The sequence below is a fragment of the Rattus rattus genome, chromosome X (assembly GCF_011064425.1).
Source record: "Rattus rattus isolate New Zealand chromosome X, Rrattus_CSIRO_v1, whole genome shotgun sequence".
Taxonomy (NCBI): domain Eukaryota; kingdom Metazoa; phylum Chordata; class Mammalia; order Rodentia; family Muridae; genus Rattus; species Rattus rattus.
The window spans coordinates 60,124,233-60,138,127 of record NC_046172.1 but is presented as its reverse complement, the minus strand read 5'-3'; the positions used below and the strand labels follow the sequence as shown (position 1 = coordinate 60,138,127).

Below are 13,895 nucleotides of genomic sequence, written 5' to 3'. Positions count from 1 at the left end.
GACAGACTTGGACAGACTCCCACATCAATAGCTATGCAAAGCGTTTTCTACAGGAGAACAGCATGGACAGGCAGTCCTCAAGCATGGTCACAGCAATTACCAGCCCACTTGTGAAAAAACAAACAAACATGTGACAACAGACACCTGACAAGCCCCAGGTGCCAGGACTTCAAGGGGAAAGAAGGAACATCTGAATGCCCAGACAGAAAGGGGGGACCTGGGACTCATCTACATAGTACATGGAGAGCAGAGGCCTCTTTTGGTGCCTGTCCAGAAGTCCAGGGCACAGAGGGCTCCCAGCCTGGCCTGCTTCATGTCCACCACCCCCCATGAGTGCCTGTCCCACCACCCACCATGCAATCACCTGTACCCAAGATTCTAAGCTCCCCTCTGTCCCTGTCCCAAAGATCCTTCCTGCCCAGGGGGCCATACCCTAGTTGTTCCTTGGTTCATCTATTTCCTTCTGGAACATCAGACATTAGCCAGACATGGAGAAAAGAGGTTAGTATTCAATGCCCTGGCTTCCTCTCTGCTCCAACCACACTTGCCCTTAATCCTTACACCTCCCACTGTCCACAGTCCTGTGATAAGGCAGGCCAAGAACCTTGAACAAGGAGGAGGTGCCCTCTCCCTGCACAGTATGGGACAGGAGTAGGCACAGGAGGTTAACTGTCAGGTTAATTTTCACAGTCAGCTCAGCGTCTATCTGAGGCTGGCATTTCTGAGAGCTGAGAAATCTTTACCTGAGCACAGCCTGGTGTCCCTTGTAGTTCTTCCTGTCTTTCTTCACCAGGGAGTACCGCACCCACAATTGCATCTTCTTCACCTACAATAATTTTTTTAATGTAGTATCTAGACATGGGGTACAGGTATGAAGGGACTGGTGAAATCTAAAATGAATCCACATCTCCCTCTGTTGGTAGAAAGTTGTAGCTGTTGGATCATCAGCTTAGTAGGGTTTGAGCCTTCCTTTCCTGTTGCTCCCTGTTTGGTACAACCAAATCAGAATCTGAGAGGAGCTAAGTGACTGAGCACCAAGCAAAAACTCTGGTGAGTTCAAGTCCACCTTATACTGCTGATGTTGCCCTATGCTTTAACATCATGCATCCCACAATCCCACTCACTTCACAATGTGGCCTGGGGCCAACCCTGACCACACCCAGTCTCTTGTGGACTCCCTGTCTACTTCTACATGGAAGCTCAGAAACAAGGCTGTAAACCCCAAAACAGAGCCTGAGGCTTCTTTCCTCTCCCATATTCCCCAACTGCTTAAACCCCCCAAAGTCTCACCAGCAGGGCAGGTGCTCTGGGGTCTGGGACATCTCTGGCTTAAGGACAGGAACTGCAGGTTTCCTGGAACTTGAGATGCTCTGGTGTTGCAGTCTCCACTGCTCATTTCTCCACGATACATGCACACGGAAGGCTGCTCTGCCCTGTGTGGTGGAACCTCACACACAAAAATCTTATCATGAGTAAATATTGCTGAGGACTGAGGAAAAATGGGGGCAACAAAATGGAGGCTGAGGCTTATCCCATCTGCACTTTCTGTCCTCAGGCAGCCTCGGGTCAGGAGGCAGAGCTTAGCCAGGAAGGTGCCCACAGACACTGAAAAGCCTCATCTCCTGACCTGGCTTCCTTGGGGAGGAACCAGGGATGCATCAGGAGGCCCTGGGGACTGACTACATGCTCAATTGCAAGGGCTCTCTGGACACAAATCACCCAAACCAACAACCAGGCACATTTCCCACCCTGCCCTGGTTAGAGAGAGGAAATGCAGGAAGAGAATAGTAACCAACACCTAACTGAGGCTCCTTGATATCCACTCCACCTCTTACTTCCATTACCAGGACTTTGCCTCACTGGACATCCTAACCAGGGTGAGTGTCCACTGACAACTTCCCAAGTCTAGGCAGGGGTAGGGGGAGCAGTGCTGGGGAGGGAAAGGGTAGAGTGACAGGAGACAGGAGATGGTCTACTCACTTGGGCCTGCAGTCCAGGATCTCTTGGTGAGTTATTATCTTCTTTGGGCCCTGCCTGTGTCTCCTTTGACTTCTTTACCATGAATTTCTTCCCAGTGCAGAAGGGCTTACACTCTTTGGGTCCTGAAGGCAGTGAGCATTTACTGGCCTTCCCTAGCAGGGCAACCCCTGAGATTGGGGGTAGGGTGGCTAGCCCCACAGGAGCTGACTTGAGTCTCTGTCCCCATGGTGACAAGTTTCTCCCCTGGGGTCCTCTTGACACATCTAAGGAGGAGTTCTTTTCTTGTACTTGCTTCTTTTTGGGACTGGTCTTGTGCAGAGCACCCGAAGCAGCAGAAGGTGAGGCAGGGGCAGCAGCAGAGGTAGTGGCAGCAGCTGCAGTAGCTCCTTGGTGGCTGGACCTGCTTCCTTCTTTGCCCCTGCCCATATTTGGCTTTTTCTTAAACAAAGAACTTTCCAGTTCTCCTGAAGCCTGCCTTTCCGTGCCTGAGCTGAGTCCCCAGGTAGCACTAGACAGTACAGAAGGGGGAACATGGACAAAATTTCCTCTGCTATGGACAGTTGTGTGTCTGCCTGTGTTATCCAGCTCAGTGAGGCCACTGGACCTGGCCTGGTCTCCTTCTTTGAGGCAAGTGGTTACTTTCCTCACTTGAGTGTCACTCAACTCATCAGAAGACACAGTGTTTGAGGAGGGATACTGGACAACCTCGCTGCTCGCCATCCTACTTACGGTGCCTCTTCTTGGGGTCACCCAGGCTCTGCCTCGTCCCAGGCCTCTAGGGTACGGTGCACCTTCGAAGGCCTGTTTCCCTTTCACAGGGCTCAGGGAAGCCCTTCTGTTGGAGCCTTCATCTATGTTTTCCCAGAGGGCAGCCAATTCAGCAGCATAAGTTTGTGGGGATGGGTACCTGCAGACTTTTCGGGTCTGAAGGTTGGTCCGCTCTCGCATTATAGTCATGGCCTCATTGCTGAGCTGAGGCAAGAAGTCCAGGTCGACCTCTTCTTCGTCGATGGGGGAAGTGGTCTGGCATTCAGGATCCCTAAGCACCCTGCCTCTTTCCTCTGTTGCTTCCAACTTAGCCCCAGACTCCAACTCACTGCTTTCAGGGCCTGGAAGGCTGCCCTCACCCTCTCCAATCTCCAGAGGACCTGGGAAGAGGCTCGGACTCTCCGGAACTCTCCGGCTGGTCACTGGGTTCCCTAAACGCTTCCTGCTGTCCTGGCCCAAGTCGGCTTCAGGAACAAACACCTGATCCCAGAAATTCATACCACGGGTAGGAGGGGTGTCCTTATCTTCAGAGGCTGCAGGGACTGCCACCTCATCGGGAGAGCTCATGTCGGCAGTATGGAGAAAGCGAGGACTTTTGTCACAGGTCCAGCAACCTTTTCAGAGAACACGTGACTTCTCGAGGCTTCTGGAAAGTCCTCGAAGTCTCGGAAAGGCCTCAGACTAGACCCCTCCCAAGCCCCGCCCTTTCTTTAAGAGTCCTCATCTCTATTGGCTAGGGCTTCAAGTAACGGCCCAACAATAGGCACCCTGGTTGGTGGCTAGTTGAGTGGCAGACCAATGAGTGCAGCGAAATGAGACCCTCGTGGGTGCGCCAAGTCTCGCGATATTTGACGAAAGCGTATGGCACCTGCAGCAGCCTCGGCAGTGGCGGTTTCCTTCGCCGAGGCGTAGCTGGGAATGCAGTGAAAGCGGTGACGGTTTTCCCTCAGACTGTTCCTGCAGGGCAGAAACATGAGCTCTCCTGATGAGGCGTCTTTTCGGGGGACCAACTTGGGGCCAGAAAGTGGGGAGCCCTCAGAAAGACGCCGGTTTCCCCAGGGATTCGCAAGGGGACATGGCCTAGGACCTGAGGAGAGGCTGTTACGAAGCAGAGAAGACAAAATGTGTCTCCCGGTTTCCAAGACTTTCCCGTATGACTCCTGGTTAGACAGGGAGGAGATGGAGGGAAGGTCAGTCATTTGGGGCTGCGAAGGTCGGCCTGGCACTCCGGTTGATGACAGGGGGGACAGTTTGGACTTTGTACAGCATCTAGCCGTAGAAGGTACAAGCTTCGGGCAGCATTTAGCCAACCGGGAGGCCTGGGGTGTCCACAGACATCCGTCTCCACAAAGCTGTGCTGCTGAGCCCTTTAGCATTTGGGGAGACTCAGATGCTAGCATGATCAGGAGAGGGACGCGGCCTTTGACCTCTACGGAAGGGAAGCAGTTCACAGCTAGCCAACTGCACCCCAGAGCTCTGGGGCGAGGCAGGGCTTGGATGACCTCAAGAAGAAGTGCCACAAGTAGGATGATAACCAGTGATGATGCTCAATATCCATCCTCCGACCCTGAGTCTTCTGATGAGTTCAGTGAGATACAGATGATGAGGGTAACCATTTGTCTCAAAGAAGGAAACCAGCCCAAGTCCACTGGCCTCACTGAACTGGAAGATCCAGCCAGACACACGAATGTCCATGGCAGGGAAAGTTTTGTCCATGTGCCTTCCACTTTGCTGGCTACTACTCCAAGAGGACTCAGTTCAGCCATAGAAAAGCAGGCTTCAGGGGAGCTAGAAAGCTCTTTGTCTAAGAAAAAGCAGAGTATGGTTTGGTGCAAAGAAGGGAGCAGGCCCAGCCACCAAGGAGCTACTGCAGCTGCTGCCGCCACTATCAGTGCCTCTGCCACTGCCTCTACTGCCACCCCTGCCCCTGTTGCTGTTGCTTCCGGTGGCTTTCCCAAGACCAGTCCTAGAAAGAAGCCACCCTCAGAAAAGCCATCTCAGTGGGATGCCTCAAGAGGACCGGTGGGGAGAACCTTCCCACCATGGGGACAGAGACTCAAGTCAGCTCCTGTAGAACCAGCCACTTTCCCCCCAATCTCAGGGGTTGCCCTGCTAGGGAAGGCCAGTAAGTGCTCACTGCCTTCAGGACCCAAAGAGTGTAAGCCCTTCTGCACTGGGAAGAAATTCATGGTAAAGAAGTCAAAGGAGACACAGGCAGGGCCAAAAGAAGATAATAACTCACCAAGAGATCCTGGACTGCAGGCCCAAGTGAGTAGACCATCTCCTGTCTCCTGTCACTCTACCATTTCCCTCCCCAGCACTGCTCCCCCTACCCCTGCCTAGACTTGGGAAGTTGTCAGTGGACACTCACCCTGATTAGGATGTCCAGTGAGGCAAAGTCCTGGTAGTAAGTAAGGGTGGAGTGTGGATATCAAGGGAGCCTCAGTTAGGTGTTGGTTACTATTCTCTTCCTGTGCATTTCCTCTCTCTAACCAGGCAGGGGTGGGAAATGTGCCTGGTTGTTGGTTTGGGTGATTGGTGTCCAGAGAGCCCTTGCAATTGAGCATGTAGTCAGTCCTCAGGGCCTCCTGATGCATCCCTGGTTCCTCCCCAAGGAAGCCAGGCCAGGAGATGAGGCTTTTCAGTGTCTGTGGGCACCTTCCTGGCTAAGCTCTGCCTCCTGACCCGAGGCTGCCTGAGGACAGAAAGTGCAGATGGGATAAGCCTCACAAGCCTCCATTTTGTTACCCCATTTTCCCTCAGTCCCTCAGCAATATTTACTCATGATAAGATTTTTGTGTGTGAGGTTCCACCACACAGGGCAGAGCAGCCTTCCGTGTGCATGTATCGTGGAGAAATGAGCAGTGGAGACTGCAACACCAGAGCATCTCAAGTTCCAGGAAACCTGCAGTTCCTGTCCTTGAGCCAGAGATGTCCCAGACCCAGAGCACCTGCCCCTGCTGGTGAGACTTTGGGGGTTTGAAAGCAGTTGGGGAATATGGGGAGAGGAAAGAAGCCTCAGGCTCTGTTTTAGGGTTTGCAGCCTTGTTTCTTGAGCTTCCATGTAGAAGTAGACAGGGAGTCCACAAGAGACTGGGTGTGGTCAGGGTTGGCCCCAGGCCACATTGTGAAGTGAGTGGGATTGTGGGATGCATGATGTTAAAGAATAGGGCAACACCAACTCCATCTCCAGTACCAGAGATTGTGCTGCTGATTGTGATTCATGCACAGAGCTCCTTCCACCTTCTAGCCATGGTGGTAGTCCTGCTAACGTCCGTCTAGTGCCCTAATCTAAGGGGCTCACAGCACTTTTATACTGCTTCGGGACTGTAGTGAAGGCAGGAATAGAGATGGATAGAGATGAAGACTTACCAGGTACAAATTGCTGCCACCAGAGGGCATTGCTGCCTCATTTTAGACCCTATTAGTCCCTTCCCACCTCCATGTTCCTCCCTCTGATCCTCACTGTGTGTGTGTGTGTGTGTGTGTGTGTGTGTGTGTGTGTGTGTGTGTGTGTGTTCATGTGTTTCAGGTGACCAGGAAATACCTCTACGCCTACCATTCCCCCAGTTGGAGACAGGCAGTACCCAGTACAAGGAGTAGGGGCTGCCAACAGGTAAATTTTGTCAACTCTCAGAAATGCCAGCCTCAGATAGACGCTGAGCTGACTGTGAAAATTAACCTGACAGTTAACCTCCTGTGCCTACTCCTGTCCCATACTGTGCAGGGAGAGGGCACCTCCTCCTTGTTCAAGGTTCTTGGCCTGCCTTATCACAGGACTGTGGACAGTGGGAGGTGTAAGGATTAAGGGCAAGTGTGGTTGGAGCAGAGAGGAAGCCAGGGCATTGAATACTAATCTCTCTTTTTCTCCATGTCTGCTGGGCTAGTGTCTGATGTTCCAGAAGGAAATAGATGAACTCAAGGAACAACTAGGTATGGCCTACCCTGGGCAGGAAGGATCTTGGGACAGGGACAGAGGGGGAGCTTAGAATCTGGGTACAGGTGATTATGGTGGGTGGTGGGACAGGCACTCATGGGGGTGGTGACATGAAGCAGGCCAGGCTGGGAGCCCTCTGTGCCCTGACTTCTGGGACTTGCACCAAGAGGCTCTCTGCTCTCCCATGTACTATGCAGATGAGTCCCCCAGGTCCCCTTCTGTCTGGGCATTCAGATGTTCCTCCTTTACTTTCCCTTGAAGTCCTGGCACCTGGGGCTTGTCAGGTGTCTGTTGTCACATGTTTGTTTGTTTGTTTCACAAGTAGGGCTGGCACTGCTGTGACCCAGCGTTTGAGGACTGCCTGTCCATGCTGTTCTCCTGTAGAAAACGTTTGCACATAGCGCTCGGTGATGGGTGGGGGAGTCTGTCCCAAGTCTGTCTGCTTGGATGGGGGTTGGGGGGCAGTGAGGTGGCTGTCCGGAAGTTCCTATGGAACAGAGACTGGGGCTCAGGCTGGTGGGTTCCTGTGTGTCTTAAGGAGTCTGAAATACCCATTTGTTCCTTTGTGTTTCAGCGGTCATGCAGGCCCTCAACGAAAAGTTCCAGGATCTCTGAAGTGAGTGTTCTATCCACAGCCCTTCTCACACTCCTGACTGCTCAGGAAGCAAGGGCTAGCCTGACTGTTTTTCCTTGACAGGTTGGACCCAGATTCTCTCCCCACAGAAGAGGCCAAACTACTCCACCCAGGGATGCTGCTTCCTTCCAGTTCTTCTACAGCAGTGGTTTCCAGCTTCCTAATGCTATGGCCTGTTCATACAGTTCCCTGTGTCATGTTAATCCCCAACCATAAAGTTATTTTGTTGCCGCTTCACAACTGTACTTTTGCAACTGTTCTTTACCTTAGTGTAATATCTGGTGTGTGAGTCTGTGGGTGTCGCTACCCACAGATTGAGAACCACTGCTCTACAGCCAGAGCTGACCTGTGCCCCTGTTTTTGCCCGGTACCTGCCCCTGGCGACAGCTGTTCCCACTAAGGACTTTTGTCCTATGTTCAGCCCCCCCCTTTTTTGGTGGGTGATGAGGTACAGCAACGGGGTGGAAACTCTTCCTTTCACGGCCCTCTAAGAACACTAGGCCCCACCTATGCTCCTCTCTGTCTTCCCCAAATACGGTTCTCAGGTGTGAACTTTCCAAAAACTAAATAAAGTATTTAGTGGAAAAGAAAAAAACCCGCATTAGTCCTGAGTGGGATGTGGGCCAGCTTCTGAGCAGGCACCATGCCCCCAAGCTTAGCCAGCAGCTGTCTGGGCCTGACACAGCCAGTCCTTAACCCCCTTTGCCAAAGACCCTGCCCTTGCCCTGACTCCTGCCTTCTCTGGGACAGTCTCGTAAAGCCCATGTTTGTCTCCTGTTCCCTGCACGCAGCAATCCTTGCTCCTCTCCTGGTCCTCCTCCATCCCAGTTTCTGACCTTTCGGGTCAGTCTCTCTCTCTGGGAGGCACTGCACTCAGGGAGTACTGGACTAGAATTTGCACTTCATCTTTGGGCTCCTGCATAGCCCTCCCCTTTAAAATGAGGTTCTAAGTCCCATGTCTTGTCCTGGACCATGGCGGTAGAGGTGTAGAGATCACACCTACAAGAGTGGTCTTGTGAGTGAAACTACACACACTGTACACAGGGTATAGGGAGCAGCAAAGACTGCCTGCTTGTCTGTGGCTTGGTGGGGGGTGAAGTTGTGTCTTTACTGGTTCTGTGAGCCAACACAGGGAACCTTCCCATGGCTGTGGAAGAGAGGGTCTAGGGCCTGAATGTCCACATCTTCCAGGTCCTGGTCTGACAAGTGTTCTTAGCTGGTCCCCATCTGAAAAGTTCTGGTTTTAAGAAGTTTGGGGGGGGGGTTGGGGATTTAGCTAAGTGGTAGAGCGCTTGCCTAGGAAGGGCAAGGCCCTGGATTCGGTCCCCAGCTCCGAAAAAAAGAACCAAAAAAAAAAGAAGAAGTTTGGGAATCTCTGAGAGAGAGAAAGACAGTAGAGGAGAGGGCTGGGGAAGAGGAAAGTGGGAAGGAGGGGGGAGGCTGAACTCATATCCTCTGGAAGAGCAGCACACTGCTCTTAAGTCATGAGCCATCTCTCTCCCACCCTGCATCCAGATATTTTTTAAAACAAGATTTATTTTGTGTATGTGAGTACACTGTGGCTGTCTTCAGACACACCAGAAGAGGCCATGGGATCCCACTACAGATGGTTGTGAGCCACCATGTGGTTGCTGGGAATTGAATTCATATTCCTCTGGAAGAGCAGTCGGTGCTCTTAACCTCTGAGCCATCTCTCCAGTCCCCGCATCCAGATTTTTAAGTGGGTTCCAAAGAGGGAACTCAGGCTTTCAGGCCTGAACCATCTTGCTAGCCTGTGCATCTGGTTTTGAAGGTGCTATGTCCACACGTGTGTGGACGGTCTTCCACACGTCTCTCCTCTGCCTTCCCACTTGTCACAAATGTTTGCAAACATCACAGGTTTATGTCCCAGGTCCGTCTTCCCTACTTCCTCCAGGGCTCCACATCCTGACAGACAGGATGGCTTCCAGCCTGGAGCCAGAAGCAAGATCTGAGGCAGGAGCTGAGATTGAGGGATGAGCAGGTGTGGGTTCTGCCAGATCCTGTTCCTGAGAGGTGGGGCTTTTCACGTTTGATGTTGGGGGCTGGTGATGAAAAGCCACCTGTGGCCATGGAGTCTGTCCCTTGCTCTGCCTGTGTGTGCTGTGAGTCTGTGAAGGCAGAGTGATTGCCCTTGCTGTGGAAAGCTCTGACTGGGTGACCCGCAGCATGAGGTGAGACCTGAGCCTGTGAACTATCAAATCCACAGAAGGTGATGTTCCTGTATTTCTTAAAGTGCATGAACTTTAAAAATGTGCAGATCTGTCTGGACTTAATAGCGCTGACTTATAATCAACAGTTAAGATTCTGAAACAGAAGGATCATGGTTTTATGGGTAGTGAAATCTTTTGTTTAATCATTTAAGGTTGGTATGTGCATGTAACTGCAAGTGCATCAGTGTATCAGGAGCTTTATACCCCTTTGGAGTTAGAAGTGGTTGTGAGCTTCCATGTATGATTGCTGGGGCTAAGAATTCTGATTCTCCCCAAGAGCAGTTGTACCCCTAACTGTTAAACTCTCTCTTTTGTTTGTTTGTTGTTTACTTGCTTGTTTATTCAGTATCTCATGTATTGCAGGCTGGTGTTGAACTTACCATGTTGCTAAGAATGACAATGAATTTCTAATCATACGTAATGCTGATCTTTTCTGTGTGGGACACCATGCCTAGTTCACTGAATGCAAGGTTTGGAATCCAGTGTTTCTTGAATGCTATGTAACTACTGTTGTGTTTACAAAAAGTTAAAGGAGAGAAAGAATGTATTTTGGGTTGATGTCTAGTCAGGGGTGAAGAAAGGGTTACCTCCAAGGGCCCCCCATGCTGAGGCATCCTCCCCACATCACAGCCACATGGTGTTTAGTTTAGAGTTTATTCAGGACATGGGGAACAGAGTGTGTGTGTGTGTGTGTGTGTGTGTGTGTGTGTGTGTGTGTGTGTGTGTGTGTAGAGGGGGTGGGGTGGGGAGGGAGCGAGAGGGAGAGAGAAGGAGAGGGGCAGAGAGAGAGGGAGAGAGGAGGGTATGGGGAGGGAGGGAGGAGAGGGAGACAGAGAAGGAGAGGAGAGGAGGAAAGGGAGAGGAGAGGCTGGTCATGAGCACGTGGAAGGGGAGGAAGGGAATGAGGAGAGAGGGGGGAAGAGACAAGCATGTAGAGAAGGGGGAAAGGGAATGGGGAGAGAGGAAATGAGAGAACCACGTGGAGAGAGGGGAAATAAATGGGGAGAGGGGGAAGAGACAAGATGACAGAGCAGGGGCAAGAAGGCAAGAGCAAGAGAAAGTGGAGGGGGACCAAGCAGCCCCTTTTATAGTGAGTCAGGCATACTTAACCTGGAGGGTTATGTCTGGAGTCCACTGTGCCACAGGGCTCGGCTGCTCGACCCCATCGTGTCCAGCTGGGCTGGTGTCGGGCTGTAGAGAAGCCACTGGACACTGTTCCAGAGGTGGGGAAGTGCAGTCTGAGGCACGTACATAGCCAGAGTTGGCTCTAGGGTCCCTGGACCTGCAAGGAGGCCAGTGCCATCTGCTTCTCAGGCTCTCAGATACCTAGGCACCGCTGAATGCTGCAGAAATCTAGCCCGGGGCCAAGGGAGAAAAGAGAACACTCCAGTTGATGTCTTGAGGCTGGGAGCAGTCTGTGGCTTGATGGTGGCAGACTGCAGGCTGCAGGCTGCAAGCTTATTAGTGGTAGCTGCTGTGGCTGGACCTTCTACAGGAGATTAGATGGTGGCTCTGTAGGTGAAGGGCTTCACAGCTCCCCATGACAAATCCCGAAGAAAAGAGACAGTCCATGGCTTTAAGGTATTTATTTTCATGGTGGAAAGTGGATGAGTAAAACCGTATTTCACTTATGAGGGTGGGCCCGAGATTAAACACCTTTTGCAGGGAGGAATGAATGTCTGGGAAGGAAAGCTTATTGGTTAAACCCTCCAAGCCTTTAGGTACCTCATTATAAAGGAGATCTGTCTTGAGCCTATGGGACCTGTGGTCAAGTCCTCTACCTGTGGAGGGGCTTGAGGCGTTGCCCTTATGTGACTGATAGCCACAAATCTAGAAGTCTGTAGCTAGTGATTGGAGCCTTGTTCCCTGGGAGTCAGGCAAAATGCCTACCATCCCTTCAGGGTCACTGAGGTTTCTAGCCTTAGTTCAACCGGGAACCAGGCGCTTTTCACGGTCCCACACTGGTCATTGCCAGGTAACGGTGGGACAGAGCTTACACAAAATGCTAACATTCCCCTGTTTTTGGTTTAATTAAAAAAATTAGAAAGAGGCAATGATGAAGCAGGAATAGGTTCATTTTGATCTTTAACTACTTCCTGCTGGCTTCGGGGAACATTATCTCTAGGAAACCTAGAAGAATGGGTAATGTTGGTCTAGTCTTAGAAGAGTTGGCTGTTTCCTTGCTGTCCAAGGTCTGTGGAACCATCTGTGGAAAGATCAAAAGGAACAAGTCCAGTAGAAGCATCTGTGTCTGTGAAAGGAGATTGGAGTGCCTGGATGTTGCTTCTCTGAAGCTGTTCTGGATTGTTGTGGGCACCTGGATTGGCAAGATGGTGAAACACACACACACACACACACACACACACACACACACACACACACACATGGTAGAGAATAAAGTTAAATATGTTTGGGAGGAAGAAATTCTTTCTTAGACGTACATTTGAAACCCAGAGGAATCCCACCCTCTGGAATACGTAGTAAGTGGGAACTTTAGGCAGATGGACTTATCTGGTTAGAGTCTATTTGGTCCATGAGAGGTAGGTCTCAGTGGGTTTCCTATAGCTTATAAGTTTACAAAAGAGGCAGCAACATGAGTTAACAACATGAACAGTCTTTAAGATGAGCTTTTTGTGGATCAGAAGGAACAAGAATTTGTGATTATACAGTTGGATTGTATAGTGGAGTGTTAATTAGGGTTAGGCGTATTTGTAGGGACTTGAATAGTGTTAGGACAGTGGCATAGCAAGAAGAGGAAATATGAAGCATCTAGTCACGGGAACCCGAGTTTCGGTAAGGAAGTAACAGATCACATTTGTGAAACCTTGCATCTGAACTTACGTATCATCATGAAGTCTGTAAGAAATCTAGCAGTCTTAGCTAGTTAACAAATTTATTAATGAGTAAATATACCTTAGGGTAAGGAGCTAGGTCTGTTTTCTAGCTGTCAAGCTGCAGTTACCTTAGCTGTCAATGTAGTCAGAAATCTGGGAAAGAATAAATTATAATCTAGGAGTCATGTATCAATTGAAAATGACAGAGTTCATCTATAGTTCAAACAGTTCCCAGGTCCCTGTGGTCTCCCTGGCAACTTGGGCTGAGACAATCTGGCTTTCTGTAGCCCAGAAGACAGAGAGCACATGCACACACACACACACACAACACACACACACACACACACACACACACACACACACACACACACACACACGAATAGATATGGTGAAATGAGAAATTACCCACTTTGACTTTAGGCCATATGAGGCATTTGACTCTCCAGTTTGTCCACAGTGTACACTAAGCCTGGACAGGGGAATAGTGGTGTTTCTCAGTGGTTATCATACCACAATCCAGGCAGCGTCTTGTAGCCATGTTCATTACCTTCTGAGACCTTGGGGGGTAAGCTGTTAGGTTCTGGGAGCCTCTGTCTGTCATAAGCTTGTGTGTGTGTGTGTGTGTGTGTGTGTGTGTGTGCACACATACATTTTCTGACAAAATTGAGAGCTGTATCTATTGGTCATATCTGAGTTAGACAACTTATGTTTATTAAATTACTTGTTTGAGAATGTATATAGTAAATAGAGCATAACTTATTAGTACTAGCAAAAATCTGAGTCTCAGCACTAAATGTTGTGTTTATAAAGAGATAAAGAGAGAAGGAGGGAATTTTTTGGTGGGTATGTAGTCAGGTGTGAGGAAAGGGGTTGCCTCCAAGGGCCCATGCTGAGGCACCCCTTCTCCCTGAGGGACCAGCCATAGGATGGTATAGTATAGAATAGTTCAGTCAGGGCATGGGGAGGGGAGTTAAGAGGGTAGTAGAGACAGAGAAAGAGAGAGACAGTGAAAGGGGAGGAGAGAGGAGAGGGAGAGGAGAGGAGAGGACAGGAGAGGAGAGAGGAGGAGAGAGAGGAGAGGAGAGAGAGGAGGGAGGGGAGGGGAGGGGAGGGAGGGGAGGAGGGAAAGGAGAATAGGGAGAAGGGAGAGGAGAGGAGAGGAGAGGAGAGAGAGGAGAGGAGGAGAGAGAGAGGAGAGAGAGGAGAGGAGAGGAGAGGAGAGAGGAGGAGAGGAGAGGACAGGAGGGGAGGGGAGGAGAGGAGAGGAGAGGACAGGACAGGACAGGACAGGTGAGGAGGAGAGGAGAGGAGAGAAGAGAGGAGAGGGAGAGAGGAGAGGATAGGGGATAGGGAGAGGAGAGGAGAGGGGAGGGAGAGGAGAGGAGAGGAGAGGACAGGGGAGGGGAGGGGAGGAGAGGACAGGAGGGGGAGGGGAGAGGAGAGGAGAGGACAGGGACAGGACAGGACAGGAGGAGAGGAGAGAGAGAGGAGAGAGATGAGAGAGAGGGAGA

At 50.9% G+C, this 13,895-nt stretch overlaps 3 protein-coding genes across 3 annotated transcripts in view; 2 read left to right on the top strand and 1 right to left on the bottom strand.

Annotated features, from left to right (window-relative positions):
- The window catches only part of Hdac8 (histone deacetylase 8), a 408,840-nt gene that overhangs the window by 338,011 nt on the left and 56,934 nt on the right, over nt 1-13,895 (top strand). The window lies entirely within an intron of this gene.
- Nucleotides 434-3,315, bottom strand: LOC116888923 (uncharacterized protein CXorf49 homolog). Its single transcript, XM_032890168.1, has 4 exons — nt 1,981-3,315; nt 1,291-1,447; nt 746-826; nt 434-480 (listed from the first exon to the last, which is right to left on the bottom strand). Exons 1-4 carry the CDS (start codon nt 3,313-3,315, stop codon nt 434-436), a joined length of 1,620 nt encoding a protein of 539 aa, XP_032746059.1.
- On the top strand, nt 3,721-7,300 carry LOC116888547 (uncharacterized protein CXorf49 homolog). Its single transcript, XM_032889855.1, is given in 7 exon segments — nt 3,721-5,016; nt 5,555-5,711; nt 6,281-6,312; nt 6,315-6,348; nt 6,351-6,364; nt 6,636-6,681; nt 7,260-7,300. Coding segments are annotated over 7 exon segments (1,620 nt in total).